The sequence below is a fragment of the Hipposideros armiger genome, unplaced genomic scaffold (genome assembly GCF_001890085.2).
Source record: "Hipposideros armiger isolate ML-2016 unplaced genomic scaffold, ASM189008v1 scaffold_298, whole genome shotgun sequence".
Taxonomy (NCBI): Eukaryota; Metazoa; Chordata; class Mammalia; order Chiroptera; family Hipposideridae; genus Hipposideros; species Hipposideros armiger.
Genome location: NW_017731648.1, coordinates 816040 through 833963, shown reverse-complemented (window position 1 = coordinate 833963; position 17924 = coordinate 816040). Strand labels below are relative to the sequence as shown.

The following is a 17924-nucleotide window of genomic DNA, read 5'->3' as shown; positions in this document are numbered from 1 at the left end:
ATCCAAAACCTCCCTCTCCCCAGCCCCTCCTTAGGATTTCCTGAAAACCCACAACTTTCTCCAGATGCAAGCCGGCCCAGCCTTGCCACGTCAGAAGAGCCAGGGCGGATTGTCACGGGCAGAGCAGTGGCTTCCTCGCCTGCTTGGAGGTGCTGAGGCACGGTGGCCCTGCTGCTGCCTGGGGGCCCGTGGAATGAACAGCCGGCCCCGCCAACCCAGTGTTCAGACTACCTGTTCAGGGAGCTCTGAATGTGTACAGTAGTCTGCACATTGGTTAGGCTGGGCTCGGGCCAGCGACACGTCAGGACTGGGCCCCCCAAACTTGCTGAAACCACCCCCCAAGAGGCAGACCTAGAGGTGAGTGTCATCGCCCACCACTGTTTCCGAATGGGGTGGAGGCTTGGACAGAAGATTTTGCAGTCCAGAAGGGCCTGGGGGGGGGGGAGGGAAGGCAGAGGGAGCCCCAACACTGGTTATGAGGTTGGGGGGCTCTGGCTGAACCACCCTCCGACTCCTACCCCATGCTATAACCACCTCCTCTTGTTTATTATTATTTTTAAAGATTTTATTGGGGAACTGGGGGAGGGAAACAGATAAGTTGCTGTCCTTTTGTTCTCCAGTCTAGTTGCGGAGGACATCGCTTCACTGGCCCACGTTAGTATTATCATTGCGCTCTTCCCGGGTGAGGCAGATCGGTCACTGGGCCCTGGACGACAGCTCACACTGGCTGCCAGCCACTCACGCCGGCTGCCAGCCACTCACGCCGGCTGCCAGCCACTCACACCAGCTGCCAGCCAGTCACAGTAGCTTTACAGCAGCCCACTGCAGCTTCACTGCGGCCTATGCTGTCGCTGGCGACTCACGGCAGCCCAGCTCCAGGTCGAGCTGTTGTTCATCATCTTAGCTATAGAGGGCGCAGCGTCACTGGCCCTAATGTGGGATCCGAACCGGGGCCCTGCTGCTCAGAGCTGGCGTTCCAAGCCAACTCTTAACCAACACGCCACTCAGCCGGCCCTCTCTTCTTTGTTTTTTAAATAAAGAAATATGGAGAGACGTCTTGCCCCTCTCTCAGGCTTCTCTAATCCACAGGGGTGGCCGCCATGTGTGACTCTGAGGGATCTGACTGGAATACTAACTTGAGTGGGGGTACAGGATTTTGCTCCTGACCCTCCCAATCTGAGCCTGCTTTGTCTGGGGCACACACAGGGCCTTTCACAGGCCTGCTGGTTCTCGTTACGGCCGGCGGGTGCTCCACTTTCCTCCCAACACTGCTCCTGCCTCTGGTCTGGGGCCCCAAGGGAGTCTGGGGCTCCTGCTTTCAACCCCCAGATCAGGGGAAAACAAAAAGCCCCTCCTTAAGTTCAAGAAAAGAAGCTCTCAAAATGGGACTCACAATGGTGCCATACAGCGAACTAGGCTGGGGTTTGGGCCCAGAACTTATTCTACAGCTGCCCAAGGCTGGTGTCAGGCCCTGGGGACCCCCAAGCCCAAAGGCGGGGACCAGCCCTGAGCTTGTCTGACAGCTGAAAACCACAGAACAGGCTGGGTTTCAGACTGCAGGGGCGGAGGGAGGGGAAAATATGTGAAAGCGTCACCTCACCCCTCACCCGGCCATTTTGAGAAGCTACTCCGGCCACACGGGTTCCTTGCGGAAGGCCTGGTTGCCCTCCCTCTACATCCCAACCCCATGATGCTGTGGGGTCATGGAAGACCCCCTACCCTGGTTTAGAAACAGCAACCCAGGTAGGGACCTTCTCTTTGGGGTCTCAGGGCTCCTGAGGCTTCTGGAATATTCTAGGGGTGAGTCTCTGGCCCTGTGTGGAGTAGGATGATTTCACCCCAAATACTCTCCTTTGGAGGAACCACATCTGGGTTAGGCTGTGGGGCAATGGTCCAGGCCGGGGCCGAGGTGTCTCTTGGGTTAGAGCGCTCATGCCCTATACCCATCAGAGGGACCCGGTTTTGCTCTGTGACATGGGGGAAGTCACTGCTTGGAGCCTCAGTTTCCTCACTGACAAAGTGTGAGGATTTCCTGAGGAGGAGGAGGGTGCTCTTTATGTGTAGCCTCTGTGGGCTCCCCAGCCAGTGTGCTTGGAATAGGACGTGGGCTTCATAAACAAGAGGGCCACAGACAGGCCTCGACAGAGCTCTCCCTGCCTTCTCTCTGAGCCTAGGTGAAAGTATACATGGCTGGACCTAGGCCTGCCTGTCCCAGGATGGGGTCAGTGAGGCATCTGGTGTGGGCCACTTCTGCAGGGGGTCTTCCTAAACCCCTACGGGGAGAAAAGCCAGGTAGGATGGCTCCAGGGGCAACAAGATAAGCCTGACTTCTCCTCCAAGGAGCCGGGCTTGGTGGCTGTGCCATCCCAGGTGAGCAGGACACACAGTGGCCATGTGATCAGATTCTGGTCAGGGACGCATGAGCACCCTTATTTCCCTTCCTTGAGGCCACGTGGTGGTGGGCATGGGGGCAGCCATCTTGGACCATGAGGGGAGGCAGAGCCTAGGCCCTGAACGCCTCACAGCACAGGGCTGCCAAGCTCACCAGGGGCACGGGCAAGAAACAGACTTCTGTTTTTCTAAGTGCCTTCATTTTGGGCCTCTGTAACAGACATCTAATAGTGCCCTGATCAACAGGGCAACCCAGGCAAATGACAGAAACACAGTGGCCCGTGCCCGTGACCCTCAACCTGTAACAGTAGCAACAGGAACCGAAGGAGTGGCTTCCCTCCTAGGCCACTATGCCACAGTTTTGTTGTTCCATTAAGAGAACTAAGTAAAGAAATGGGATACTCAGAATGGGAGGATGGGCTAGAGCAGAGGTGGAGGACGGATCTGGACAGAGAGGCTGCCCATTGGGCTGGGGGTACACTCACAGCCGCCCACCCACCACAGGTTTATGGAGACCAGAGCATGCAGTGCTGCTCCCTGTGGTGAATGTTCCTGGTGCTGTTTTGTGAAGCCTCCCTCTGTCCTTCTGATAAGGACAAGCACATGTGGAGTGTTCCAAAGACAGACACTATGACTAAGCACTTCACAGTTAGCAGAGGCCACTTTACCCACTTTACAGATGATGAAACTGAGGCCCAGAGAGACTAAGGGCCTGGCTGAGCCCATGTAGCTTGTAGACCACAGAGCCCCAGCAGCCTAGCCGCCTGGCTGTGAGCCTAGTCCCTGAACTCAGGCTGTGTCCCCTCCAAGCCAGGGCTCCCCTTGCTGTGACTTTGGAGGCTGAGGTTAGTTTCCAGCCTGACAGTGGCTCTGAAGGGCTGGGATATGATGTGTGATGCCTGGCACACCCTCCATCCTAATGGTGAACTCTGAGGCACAGTGCACTTGGGGGAGCCTTTCTTGAATGAACAAATGAACAAACGAATGAGCAAGTAAGTGAATGAGTAAAAGAGTGCGTGAACGAGTGAGCAACCATCCAGACCAACCATCTGGCCCTACGGCCCTATCCCTGCAGGCCACTCACCTCCTCATCCTTGTACCAGGACAGAGACTCAGCCGTCAGCACAAACCAGTACTCCTTGGAGCCACCCTTCATCAAGCTGATGTTGTTGATGGTCAGCCAGCCCCTGCGGATCACCTGAGGGAAAGGGTGCAGCTCAATGGGGGACCCATCGCCCAGCCCGGCCCACCCCCAACACAGCAGCCAGTGCCCTCGCCCCCAGCAAGGCGGGAAGCCAGGGGACCATGACAGAGACACTTCCAGCCCGAAGACAGACAACCCAACTCCGCCTTGCCCCAAGTACTTCCCGCTGAAAACTGGCATGGGGCGCTCGGGTGGACAGTCACCCATGCAATGAAGCAGTTCTTTTTCTCTTTTTTCAGGAGCCAACAAGCAGAGGCTCAACTCGCAGCCTCAATTCTGCTGCCTGCTCTGTCAGTTCATCTGCTCAGCTCACCGGGGCGGGAGCTTGGTGGGCACAGGGACCTGCTCTGACAACCCCTGCCCCGGGGATCCCTTCCCCACAGGCCCTTTTCAGAGTATAACGATGTAGGGGTGCCTACACCCAGAGGGCTGAGGACGAAAGTTTGAGCACAGGGAACCTGTAGGGGATATGCCCCACACTGGCCTCAAGCCCCATGGTCCCACTTTTCTCTGCCTGACACTTTTGGGTTCTGCGCTGGCAGACCCCCTGGATGGGGCTTATCAGGCCATAGCTGTCACCTGAGGGAGAGGCAGAACGCGGGCCTGCACGGGAAACTCACCTGACAGTTAAATGCAGGCAGCCTGGGGGGCCATGCTCCCATGTTCCCTGGACCATAGAGGCATGTGTGGGCCAGAGGCCCCCATCACTCTGGACTGGGGACCCCAGGGCAGTGGGAAGCACATGGAGGCACAGGCAGGGCCGCCCCAGGCCAAGGCAGCGACAGACTGGGCCAAGCTACAGAGGGTGGGCTGCATGTGGCTAGACAGCTGGAAAGGGCTGGTGTTGACCCCAGATTGGGGTGGGGCAGGAGCGCCCTAGATGGGGCTGCAGGGATGGCTCTGGGGCCGACATACCTTCCTAGCGGGTGGGTCTCAGGAAGGGCTTCATCCTGCCTACCCTGATGTGCCCCCAGGCCTGTTGAATCTTAACAAGTGACCAGCCCCTGGCCCTCACCCCTCCTGGGACTGAGTGTGGGGCTTTGAGCCACAGAGGCCATGAAGGTGGATGTGGCCATAGAGCGCCCAGACACCCTAGAAAGCACACAGAAGTCCCTGCTCAGGCTGGGGACGGCATGAGATGCCACCTAGGAGCTCGTTAAGGGCAAGAGCATAGACGTCTCCGTCTCTGGGATGATGAAACAGCACTTGAGTGTTGTGGCCGTCAGGAAGCAGGCAGTGACCTCTGGCACCTGCCCTCCCATGGGCTGCCTGGCGGGCAGAGGCCATCAGCCTCAACAAGATCATGGAATCCTCCCGGGCATCAGGGTGACCAACCAACCCTGGTTTGCCCAGGATGCTCCAAGTTGGCACTAGAAGTCTCAAATCCTGGGGACACCCCAGTGCTGGGCAAAGCAGGGCAGCTGGTTATGCTGGGAGTAAGGCTGGTCTCCAGACTCAGGCCCGAGATCATTCTGCATAGGACCCAGGAAGGAGCCCCTGCATCTGCCCAGCACCCAGCCCCAGAGCTGTGCGGCTCTGCTCATGCCTGCTCCTCTGCTCCCCCGGTGGCTGGTGGCGGGCCTTCCCTGCCTTAGTCCAGACCCACAGAATGGGTGCTTCTAACCTTCAGTTCAGTTGCTGATTGACAGCCAGGGGAGGGAAAGAGGCGGAGTGGAGAGACAGGTTTTCAGTGCTCCCCAGAGAATTCCTCCCATGACGAGGCCTTCACATTCCTGGGCCCAACCTAGTTTCCAAGGGCAAATGTACCCTGGCCACCCCTTGGCTGCCTGGCTTGCCTGCATCCACCCTTGGTCAATAGATGCCACAGCTGGCAGGCAGGGCCCTGGCTGTGCTGTAGAGCATGTGGCAATGGGGGGGAGAAGGGGAGGTTGGGCACACCAGGGATGGCACATCTGAGCCTCAGGGCAGGAGGCTGCTTGTCAGGCCTGGAGAAACCTGAGGTCTCTTCTCCCTCAAGCTACCCAAAGAGCTGTTGGGTTGTTGGAAAAGTCATGACGCATTTTTGCAACAAAAAAACATAGAAAAAATATGTCATGACTTTCCCGGCAACCCAATACCTTTGTGGGAGCCCACCTGGGGTCAGAGACTAACTCCCACCCTGGGATGGTGCAAGCTATGGGTGGCAGACACAGGCGCTGAGTCTAGAGGAAAAGGAGTACCTAGGCCTCCTCATCCAAAAGCCAGATTTGTGTCCAAGGAGACTGAGCTTAGAATGAGGTGGGGGATGGGAGTGGGGTAGGCAGGGGAGACAGAAGAAGCAGGCAAGGCTCCCATGCTCCTGGGTGCACAGCAACAGGCATGCCGGGGAGGGTGGAAGGGCCACAGAGACAGCATGGGCAGCAGGCAAGAAGCAATACAGCTAGGGACCGCCAGCACGGTGGTCCCATCTGCTCCCGGGTAAGGGTCCCAGCCCCAGCTGCCTGGGCAAGGATGGCAACCATAACTAGGAGACTTAGGAACTGGCCACACTTTGTGGCCAGGAGTGTGGAATCCAGCAGGAAAAGAATGACTAAGCCTCTCGGGTGAGGGGTGTGGGGAAAAGAAGGCCCCTGGGCTGTTTAGAGGCAGGAAATCATTCAAGTTCAAAGGGGCTGGGGGTGACACATGGGAAAGGGGGAACCATGGGCCAAGGGTAATCCATTTATCCTGCCACCGTCCCACCACTCCAGTCCCACCACTCCACCTCGCCAAGCTCTGGCCCTTTCTGTATCTTTTGAGAGAATTCTAGGCCCTGGGCACAAAAGTGAGGCCCAAGCACAGGGTCAGATCAGCTACTAAAAGGATCCTGGGGCCTTGAGAAGGCAGCAGTGGGGCCAGACCAGTGCCTCAGTGGCTGGCGGGTGGGAGAGTATCCTGGAAAGAAGGCCTGTGTTAGGGCTGGAGGCCCAGGCCGTGCTTTCCGAGGTGGAGAGCTGGGGCTGAAGCCAGCTGCCCAGAGGTGGGCACCTTGAAAAGAGCTCAACTCTCAGACATGTGAAGTACCTGCTCCCCACTGGGCTGGGCCACACACAGAGAGGAGGTATAACCTACAACAGGGATGGCAAATACCACTCATGTGGGGGCCACACCAATCAACAGGTAGGAGCTGCCCAGAGTCCTGTGGTGAGAATTCTAAGGCTCAGTGGGAAAGGTTGCTAGAATCAACTAACGATGTCTGCCACAAGCAAAGGATATGGGATGGGGACAAGTGGAACAAAAGAGCTTAATCCATCTTCGTATCTGCTTGCCATGGAGGCAGGATAGTGGCAGCATCGAGAAGAGAGATCCCTGATCAATTAGTCATGTCTGTCATGGGACTGTGTCACATACAAAACTATCACATGGGAAAAAAATTGTTCTGGCCAGTTAGTCACATCTGCCAAAAGAATGGGGAGTGGTGGCATGCTTAGGAAAGAATGGCAGGATTGATTAGCGGTGTCTGCCATGGATGGGCACATGAAAGGGGAGAGTCACAAGGGAGAGTGCTGGATCAATTAGTAATGTTTGCCATGAGCACAGGAGAGGAGAAATTTCCGCATAGTGATGTCTGCACTGGAGATGGAGTGTCAGCAGTGTAAAGTTCCAGCAGGGCTGGGGCAAAATCTTCCCTGGCCAGGGATGTGAGGGGAGGGAAGTATGGGGTGTTAGCCGAGTATTTGCCATCCCTGACCTACAGAAAACCAGGTCAACATGTCAAGAATGGGCTGGAGGGGTGGGCCTCCCACCAGGGCAGGTTAGTGTCTGTGTGAGTCAGCTTATGCCCAGGGCAACATGACATTGGGCATCAGCCGTGGCAGGGGGTTTTAAGGTTAGTTTGATTTTTAGTTGTTTTGTTATATTGGGGGAAAGGGAATGTTAAAGGGTGGCAGGATCTCCACCACTACTAGATTCTCTAATGTTTGCTACCATGTTAAGTGGGTACTTACCAAGATCTCCCCCTTTGAAAATGCAAAGTTAGGATTGTGGATAAATCAGAGAAGAATAGGTGGAGGAAAAGAAACGTAAGGGACATGAGGGGATGGAGAAAAAGCAGGAAAAGCACAAAAATGGGAGAAGAGAAGAGCAGAGGAAAAAACAGCAAAAGAAAAAAAATTACATGCTATTAATTATATTCATGGTGTTAATATTTAATTCATTATCATCTCCTGAAACAAAAAAGCAACAACATATGTATTACCTACAGCAAGCGCAAAAAAAATCATGCAGTGGTTACACCCTTCTTTTCCAGAGGGCTCTATAATCGTGCAAGATAAATAGCAGAGCCCCCACCTCCCCCAACGATGTGGAGAAGCGGGGGACATTGGCAGAAATTTTCAAAGATAATGATTTTCTAAAAAAACAAACAAAAAAAAAACACCTAATACTGGCAAATATAAGGCTGTTCCTATTTCATAGGCCTCTGGCTAGGCACAGCATTGAGGAAGAAAACCCTGTGTGTGGCTTAGGGTTCCTCCAGGTGTGGGGGTCAAAGCACCTCTGGTCTCCTCAGAACTGCTTGTCACAATGCAGCTTCCCATAGGCTCCAAGTCCTTGGGGGCTGGTAACCCAATGTGGCCGCAGACACCAGGAATGATTGGGCTGCCCGGAAGGTCAAGTTCTAACCATGGCCTTGGATGTTCAGACAGGGCCTTCCAGGTGCATAAAATCTGCTCCCTCAGCCCTGCCAGAGGTTTGGCTCTCAGAATCTGGAGGGGCATGCCACAGGCCAGGTGCCATCACCAGGCTCGGAGGTCCCTTATTGCCCTCCCGCCCCTGCCCAAGGATGGAGCTGTGGGCCCTGGAGGGGTGGCTACCTGGTTGGGAATGGCTCTCTTCTTGTTCAGCTGTGTGCTCCTCTGCTGGGCGCTGCAACCAAAGCACAGAGAGGCTCATGTGGGCGAGACGCAGGTAGAGACAAGGAGCAAGAGGCCCTCAAGGCCCGGGTGGGGTCCTCTCCCCCATGAGGGGGTCAGTGACCAGTTAAGGGGAGAGTCAGAGGGAAGCCCCCCTACACACAAAGGGCTGCCCAAGGGCAAGAACTCAGGCTCATGGAACAGGAAAATGTATGGAGTTAAACCAAGGCTTCTAGGCCCTGATATCAACCACTTCTGAGAGTACCAGCTATTTCCAGAAGTCACTGGGTCCTGGAGCCTCGAGGAGTGGGCATGAGAAGCTGGATTCCCAGGGGGCTGGAAGGTAGCCATGGTGGCTTACCCCGAGCCCCAGGCTGTTTAGGCTTCCTCCCAGTCTCAATTCCTACCCCTGACCCCAGCCCAAGTCCTAAGTGGTTCTGACCTGAAAGATCAGACCGTGGGACAGCTGCTGGCCAATAAAACATCACTCATCTTGGATGGCTCCTGGCCCAAACCAGAGGACAGTCAAGGTCAACAGGGTGTGTTTCTACAAGGTTCCTTATTTGTCTATAGTCCCAGATCTCTTTTTTTCATCTATCTTATTTCCTGGCTAGTTCATGCCAGGAAATGGTGAGTGCAGACGAAGTCCACATAGCTTGCTCGTGGGCACCTGCTTATGTCCCTTGTCCTAATATATTTCCTACTTGGACAATCATATCATCATCTGCAAACAACTGACACCTCCTGTTACTAAGACGTCATATTTTCTTATCGTATTACTTTAGCTGGACTTTCATAATATGAAAAGGCAAACCACCTTATTTTATTCCTTTACTGACCGCCTCTGGGGTTTTACCTTAAAGATCAAGCTGGCTGTTGTGTAAATTGTGTGTGTGCACGTGCACACAAACGAAACAGCCTTCTGTTCCTTGATCAGTAAAAGTTGAAACATTAAGAATGGAGGTGGAATTTTATCCAATGATTTTCCTAACACTGAGGTTATTCAATGAGTTTATTATAGGGCTTTTTCTCTGGGCCCTGTTTTTAATGTTTAGAGGGCAGTGGGAAAGCAGCCCAGAACATATAAGCAAAGGAAGACATCTGATCAATGTCTGAAGCAGACAGGACCAAGCTAAACCACACATGGTGATGGCTGAGTGCTAGAGAGGTCCCAGACATGCTATTTCCTAAGGGCTTCCTGGCTCCCTCCTTTTCCTGGCAGCCCACATGGCTGCACCTTTTCCTTGCCTGCATGCAACCAGAGATTCCTCACTGCCTTGGGCAGGGGTGAGCCCGAAGCCTTCCCCCTGGTCTGCAGGGGCCTCCTGGTGATGGGGCCTGGCCTCTCACCTCCCCCCTGCCCAGGCCTCTCGATGCTCCTGCTCCTCAGATTTCCTGCCCTGTCTTATCACACTTTCTTAGGGTCCCCTGCCTGTCATGACTTCCTTAGAAAGGTCTCTCCAGGACTCGTCCTTTGCGTCCCTTTCCCACAACCCCTCACCTACTCTCCTCTCCAACTCTCATCTTCCTGGGACAATTTGCTCAATGACAATGTGTCTCCAGAATGTGGGCTCTGAAGGGGCAGGCCCATGCTTGGCTTCTTCACTGTGCTAGGCAAAAGGCCCTGAGACAGCACTTTATGGCTGTTCAGTGGGTCCCTAGGATATCCCACCCAGGGCTGGGGGCCTGGTTGATACCTGGACCCCACCCCCAGCCATTCACACACCAGAGAAAAGGCACACAGCAGGCAATACCCACCAGGTCACCAGCTGCTCAGTATAGTAACAGCTGGGGGAGGTGGGAAGGCCCAGGAATCCAGAGGAAAGAGTGGAGTGGTCAAAGGAAAAACAGGAGAGATTGTGAGAAGGAACTGTGGATGAAGTATGAGAAGCAGAGACATCAAGGTGAGGAAAACAGCACCAAACCGAAGAGGGGGGACCAGCGTTTTCAGCCAACACACATCTGGCTGCTGGGGGACAGGAGCAGGAGGGGCTGCTCCCCAAGCTCTGAGAACCCCCGCCTGAGAGGCAGCCCATAACTAGGGCCCCTCAGCTCACCTCCAGCAGGGACAGCCCAGCTGGGGCACAAAGCTTCTGATCATGCCCTCATTCACTCAATCATTCATTCATTCATTCCACTCACCTACCCTGTGATCTGCACAGAACAGCTGCTCAATCAACTGTGCTGAGTTGAATGTTCTACCTGGGCAACTACTTAGCCCAACAGAGAGACCCCTGACAGGAAGACCCTCTTGCCCCAGACTGCTAGCCTAACACTGGGCTCTCGCAGGCCGCTCCTCAAAGAAGCCTCCCCGCACTCCCAAGGCCGCCCTCTGGACTCCCACGGGCCCTACGCAGCCCCACCCTGTCACTGACCACACTGTATCTTAACTGCCCACGTGCACGTCCTTCCCCAGCACAAGACTTTCCTTTAAGGGTGGGGACCTGTGTCTGTGCTTGCTCACTGCTGTCACATAGGGCCTGGCACAGAGAAGGCATACCAGCAGTATTTGCTAAATGATACAAGGGAGTTGGCTACCAATGGTCTGTTATTTTACTGGGCTCAGGCAACAAGACCTTTATGAGCTACCAGAACAATCCACGTGACACCCAAGCTCGCTGAGGGGGGCCTAGGAGCTGATGGAATAATTTGGGGATGATTGAGACCACCAGCATTTACATCTACATCCAGCTAAAATCAGAACTCCCTGCTCTAGCCCCTTATCCAGGTTCCAGGGAAGGTTCTGGTTGAAAACCTACACTGTATGGATGGATGCCATGGAGATCCTGGGCAGCCCTGACCCCGTGAGACACTGTGAAAGGGCCGAGTGAGTACGGGGAGGCTAGGAAAGCTGCCCCAGCGTCTATGAAAGGTTCTGTGAAGTCCTACAGGAAAAGAAGCTCTGGATGCTGGCTAGCCTCGCCCCCTTCTTAATGAGTATGACCCCAGGATTGCCCTTTCTTCCTTAAACTAACCACAGGAGGTGCACTGGGGACAATGGGGATGGGGCAGCTACTAGCCCATGCAAGCTTCCAGGTTCTCTCACCCCAGGACCCTGATAGAGAGAGCCTCATGCCCCAGCCCGCTGAGGGAATCCCAACTCGACTGTCTGAGAGGGGACATTGGTGCCACTCCCCAGCCACTATCCTGAAAAGTACATACTTGGCAAATCCAATGAAGTCCTCGTGGTTTGTGTTGATGTAGGACTGCTCAATGTCGATGAGAAGAAGAATCTGAGGGAAAGAAGGGGTCACTGTAAGTATAGATGGTCCCTGACTTACAATGGTTCAATTTACGTCTTTCCAATGGTGTGAAACCAATACACATATAGTAGAAACCGTACGTCACATTTTGAATTCTGATCTTTTCCCAGGCTACTGAAATGCAGTACAATACTTTCCTATGATGCTGGGCAGCGGCAGCGAGCCGCAGCTCCCAGTCAGCTACACGATCACGAGGGTGAATAGCCAATACTCTGCAGTGTATTCTTTATGTCAGATGCCTTTGCTCAAGGGTAGGCTAATGTAAGTGTTCTGAGCACATTTACAGTAGGCTAGACTAAGCTACGATGTTTGGTAGGTTAGGTGTTAAATGCATTTTCAACCTACAATATTTCCAACTTACAATGGGTTTATCAGGACCTAACCCCATTCTAAGTTGAGGAGCACAGCAGCTGGAGCACTTCTCGCACCAGCCAGCAGGGGGAGCCCATAACCACACTGCTTTCCAGGCAGAACAAGGACAACACATACATATTGGGAAATGGGACATGGGTACTTCAGACGACAGGGCCTCACAAGTAAGACTGGGCCAACAGAGCAGAGCAAGGCAGTCCAGCATGGTGGTTATGGGCACAGCCTCTGGGCTCACCACCTGGGCTGTAGGCTAGGCTCAGCCACTTTCTGGCTGTGTGATCCGGAGCCTCATGTTACCAAGCTATGGAATGGGGAGACAAGAGCCTGCTGCAAAGGGTTAAATAATTCACAATATGTAAAGTCTTAGCTAGCACTTAGCATTCCCTATGTGCCACATTTAGACAGCAAAGATAATGTGGCCAGGTAAGAACATTAAAATGAAACACACATATACACAGGCATACATGAGCCAGTCGGATGTCATCTCAGATAAGGGGAAGGCCCTTAAACAGTACCCTGGCTCTTCCTGTCACCTCACTGTGCCTCTAAGCCCTCAAACATAAAACAGGCCTGGCACTAGGTCAGAGCTTGTGGGGTTGCTGGAAAATACTGGGGTGTTCTGTTCGTAGGATCCGCTTTCACTGGTTTTATAAAACCTGAGTCCTGTCACCCTGGAGCCCATGGATCGAGCCTGGCAGTGTTGACAGTGGGGCAACAGGGAGCTATGATATGGATAGAAGGGACAGCAGCCTCCTTGCCAACAGTGACAACAAAACGAATTGGAATCTCCCAAGCTTTTGATCCAGCTTCCAGGCTACAGAAGCTACGAAGGAATAGGACACAGGTTGACTGGGGGAATCCTCTGAAGGACAAATGAGCCGGTTTTTTCTCCATCAATGTCAAGGGAAGAGAAACCACTCTAAACAAGGTGATATCACAACCAAATACTACACGTCAGCTTGTTTCAGTTCTGGTTTGAACAAACAGCTGCCAAGAGGCCACTGGTTCCGGAAAGTGATTCAGAACAGGTGTTGGGCTGTATGAAAACATAATGAAGGTCCTGGGTGCATTCAGCAGGGGACATGTGAGACTCATGCTATGACTACGTGGAGGAATCCAACTCTCTACCTTTGTGTGTGCTTGGTCTTCACAAGAAAATTAAAACACAAAAAGCACCCTAGTGTCCTCTGGCAGGCAAATAGATAAAATAAGCTGTGGTTCAACGATCGAGAGCAACAAATTTCGATAAACCACAAACAGGGATGAATCCCGAATACATACATCATGCTGAGAGAAAAAAGTCAGAATCAAAAGGATACATACTGCAAGAGACCATTCACAGAACATCCTGGAAAAGGCAAAACCATAGGGATAGGGGGCAGCCAAGTGGTTGCCAGGGCTTGAGGGGAGGGGCGGGGTTGCTAACAAAGATGCAAAGGATGAGAATTTTGGCGGGGTGGTGGTGATAGAACCATTCTATAATCTTGATTAAGGTGGGGTTACTGTATGCATTGGTCAATACTCAAAGAACTGTACACTCAAGATTTACTGCAAGTATATTATACCTGAAAATTAAGACAAAAAGCCAATACCTGATCCTTGGTTCTCCCCTCCCGTTCCCGGATGTAAGTGGTGACAATTCGCTCTGTCTCCTCTCTCAACCGGGGGTAGGAGCTGAGCTGGGTGGAAAGCAGAGTGGCAAAGTTGGCTGGGTCCTCATGGCATGGGGAGCAACGTAAACCACACCGAAAACACAGGGGAAGGTGGGTGACATGGGGTGGGCCCACCGAGTCCCCATCCCACTCCTGTCTCATAGCCGCTCCAGCTGGGAGACAAGGCGGCAGTGGGGAGACAGTGGGCCGGAGAGAGCGACAGGGTGTCCACGCACAAGCAAAGAGGCTTTTTGAGAATGTGATTTGGAGGTGGAAAGTGGCAGAGAAAGCGGGTGACAGCCACCCCCCTCCCGCCCAGCACTGGGTGAGAGCAAGGACACTGAGTGTAATTAAAGCCGCCAGGTCACTGGGACGAGTGCTCTTGCCGAGCTTGTGAGTGCGTAGTGCTTGTTCTAGGATGGTGGGTCAGCATCTGGGTGATCTACCTCGGAGGGACCCCCTTGCAGAGAACTGTTCCCCATCATCTCATCTTTGGAATCCACTCCTCCAACACCCCCAGAGCCTCAGCCTTTACAGCAGTAACCAAACCAAACACATGGGGAGCCCACCTTCAACAGTTTGGGTTAAGTCCACAAGTTGGGAAAAATTGAGTGGACAGTCAAAAACTCATGGAAAACCTATTAAATGTCCCATGACATAAGAACACAGGTCTGCACATTGCAATATTTCACAGCTTCGGTGATAGTTTGGAAACCCCCTTTCCTTAAGGGTTCCAGAAACCGGCACTGATGCTCATCCCCACTGCCTACTTGGTCAACACCTATGGCAACATCGAAGGCCTCCCAGCCCCTTCAGTAGCCGAATCTGCACAGGTGGGCACATGTGCAATGCATCTCCCGTTTTGTCTGCCGATGCAAAGTTGAGATGTCACTAAGCGACAAGGGGCCCACAGAGGGGGGTTCCTGGCAAGGCAGAGTCTCCCAGATGCGTGGGTTAAGACTAACAACAGAGGGAGAAGATGGGAGACAAATGCGTAGGTGATAATAACAAAACCTTCTGTTACCTTCTCGGCACACTTTTTAATGACCGTGGCCAGTTCTGAGACCACGAGATCAACACACTTCAAACTCGGCTCTTTGAGTTTTACAATCTGTTTTTTCACAATGGCTTCAAAGGCCATGTCGGGGGTGAAGAGCCCCGTCCTGGGTCATGCGGAAGGTGGGACCAAGTAGAAAGACACCCAGGGACAGTGCAGGCCACACACCCGGGACGGGAGACAGAGAGAGAGAGAGAAACGAGAGTCAGCTGGTTAGTGACATGCATGGAAGAGCCTGTGCCCGCATTTGCCCCAGAAGCTGCTTCGGATCAAAGAGGCGTCCTGGGTCCAAGGGGTGGGCTTGGTCTGGGGTTTAATTATAGAAGTGCTTTTTCGGTGTCATCGTACAGACGGCTAAGGGTATGCGGGTGCCTTAAGTTTTCGTATCTGTGACAACAGGCTTCAGGATGATAATCTCCACCCATCTGGTTTTCTTTCCCCTCCCTTTTCCAATCGAAGAAGCTTAAGAAGCAAATGTGGGCTTTTCCAGACTGAGAACAGAAGGCTCAAGCAGAAATCCCCTGCCTGGAAGGCCGACCCAGAGCTCTACGGCCATCGTGGGCGTGCAAGCACAAAATGCCCACCAGGAAGCACTTCAGCTGCTTAGCCAAAGCATGCTGCCCTGGGAACCAGGCCCTCGGGGAATCCCAGCACATCCTGCCTGATGGAGGCAGTGGCCTGTGAACACAGCACACAGGCGCTTGTGACCTAGTGGACCTGAGGACGGGCTGCCTGAGGGGACAGCACTGCTCCTAGGGGGAGCAAGGGGAATTGGCAGAGGCAGTCAGGAGCCCACTTTGGACGCAAGCACTTATTATGCTATTGGTCTTCGGGCCTTCCTTGGCACCTCGGGGACAGAGAAGTGGCAGGCTCTAGGGAAGTCTGAGGGCTCTAGGCATTTGTCAAGAACGGGTGACCACCAGGGAGGTTCAGAGAGCTTGGCCTCCAGCAGCTGACGCGGGGTCCCTCTCTGCTTCCCAGACGGCAGCAAAGCAATAGCCCAACGACACCCCCAATTCCATCAGACACATGCTAGGCTTGGTATCAGGGTCCCAGGGAGCCCTACCCACCAATATGGCCACTTCTGGAGGCCTGGCACCCTCCCCCACAGTTGCATCCAGGGTGACACGCCCCCACCCCAGCCTCTGGAAAGAGGCCCTGTTCTTGGAAACCAAGGCAATATGGGGGGAAAATATGGGACACAGGCTGAAGCAGCACTGGGAGTCTGATACCAAGGCCCCGAACCCCAGTTTCCACACGGCCAGGAGTCCCCTGCCAAGGGGCCGATACCTTACTGGTACACTGCCTAACTGTATTGATTAGCTCCTGGATAACCAGGTCGACACATTTCAGACAGGGCTCTTTCAGCTTGACGACCTGCTTTTTCACAATGGCCTCGAATGCCAAGTCCGGGGTGAAGAGCCCAGTCCTAAAACCATCCGAACCCAGGGGCAAGGGAGATAAGTCAGAGAGAAACAAAGCACGGTCAGCAATTTCACAGGCCTGGGTCAGGTTCCCGAGAAAGAACCAAGGTCATGGCAAGTCAGACGCCTGCGTCCACAACCTAGAAACCCCCAGGGTAACCTGAGGACCCCATGGTGATATGAGACTGGATAACTTAAATGACTACTTCTGTAGGAATACGAGGGGACCCAGGAGGCTCCCATGGGACAAATGTTGGGTTCCTGTAATCATGTCTACAGATCTGGCTCCCCACCCCCAACTCCTAGGACAAATATGAAGTAAGCTTTCTTGGCTGACCACGGTAACTAGGGCTCATGCCAACCGGCTGGGCATTTTAACCAATGTTTAATCCAAGGGCAGCAGACAGTCCCGTGGCCCACAACAGACTCACTAGGACTGAGCACACCCACCTTCGAGTGCTCCTGGAGACCCACAAAGACTTACAGCTACTGAAAACCACCCAGGAACCCTTGTCAAGGCCTCACAGTCGGGGTACCCAGAGGTTTGGGGGAAACAACTGGCTGGAGGGTGGCACCGCGGAGGTGAAGGGAACAATGGCAACTCTCCCTGTGGAACTTGCCTGACTCCGTGAATGTTCTTAATGGCATAGCTGATCTCCCGTCTTAGGTCCTTTTCATCGAACTCCATCTAAGAGAGAAACCAAACACATGCAAGGACGTACCGGGGGCATCCCAATAGGTGCGTGTCTGGGGAATGCTGTATCTCTTGTGCATCTGCATTCACATGGCAGAATATGAAAATGGTCAACATTTAAAAAAATATGAAATATCCCAGTATCAGCAAGAATTCTGTGAAACTAACACTCTTGTTCTTTTAGAGGAAACATAAATTTATATTAACTTTCTTATGAGCTACTTTCAGTACCAATCAAGAACCTCTAAAAATACACCTATACTGTCACTTGGTAGTTTTTAATGCTCTAGAAACTTATCTTGAGGAATTAATTAGTTCTAGTCACAGAACTATTCATAACTGCTGAAAAATATGAAAATAGCCTAAATGTCCAAAAATGGGAGGCTGGTTAAATGCACAATGGGACATCAACAAAATAAAATCCTGTTTTGTCACTGACAATGCAAGAAATGCTTTTAACTAGTTTCAAAAGATGGCCACCACATGAAAACAGCAGGGTACAAAGACATATAGTTATTTAAAACAATATACAGAAGGTGCCAAAAAAAGGTATACATTTTAAGAAAGGAAAAAAACTGTATTAAAATTGTAATACTCGGGGTAACCAGTTAGCTCAGTTGGTTAGAGCATCGTGCAAATAACACCAAGGCTGACAGTTTGATCCCTGTATGGGTCACTGTGAGCTGCACCCTCCTTAAAAAAAATTTAAAAAAAAAAAAAATTGTAATACTCAATATATACCGATAACAAACAAGTCACGTTTGACTTCTGGAGTTACAAGAGGTGTTCAAAGTGGTTACCATCAGCGTAATTTTAATTTAGTTTTTTCCTTTCTTAAAATGTGTGTACCTTTTTTTGGCACCCTCTGTATATGTGCACACAAGCATGGATGAATGTATGTGCTGGCTTTGTGTGTGTAGGGGGCTGACTCCTTTGCATAGATATAATTCTAGATGCTAATTAGTACCCAGGTGCTAATAGTTGTTTGTGGGTGTTAGGATTATAAGAGTTTTTGTGCTTTTAGCTTTTGATCTT

The 17924-nt window shown here is 52.6% G+C and overlaps 1 protein-coding gene across 13 annotated transcripts in view; it reads right to left on the bottom strand.

Annotated features, from left to right (window-relative positions):
- DNM2 (dynamin 2) overlaps positions 1-17924 on the bottom strand; it is a 96812-nt gene that overhangs the window by 10870 nt on the left and 68018 nt on the right. For 3 of the 13 annotated variants that reach the window (XM_019659253.1, XM_019659249.1, XM_019659247.1), the window contains exons 9-16: positions 16816-16883; positions 16062-16200; positions 13655-13741; positions 11590-11660; positions 10186-10215; positions 8389-8440; positions 7522-7533; positions 3476-3589 (exon numbers count right to left, since the gene is read on the bottom strand). In XM_019659253.1, the coding sequence (XP_019514798.1) occupies positions 3476-3589; positions 7522-7533; positions 8389-8440; positions 10186-10215; positions 11590-11660; positions 13655-13741; positions 16062-16200; positions 16816-16883 (573 nt within the window). Of the gene's footprint in view, positions 1-3475; positions 3590-7521; positions 7534-8388; positions 8441-10185; positions 10216-11589; positions 11661-13654; positions 13742-14738; positions 14878-16061; positions 16201-16815; positions 16884-17924 lie in introns of all 13 variants that reach the window. The other 10 variants (XM_019659260.1, XM_019659251.1, XM_019659255.1 and 7 more) reach the window with 6 other exon arrangements.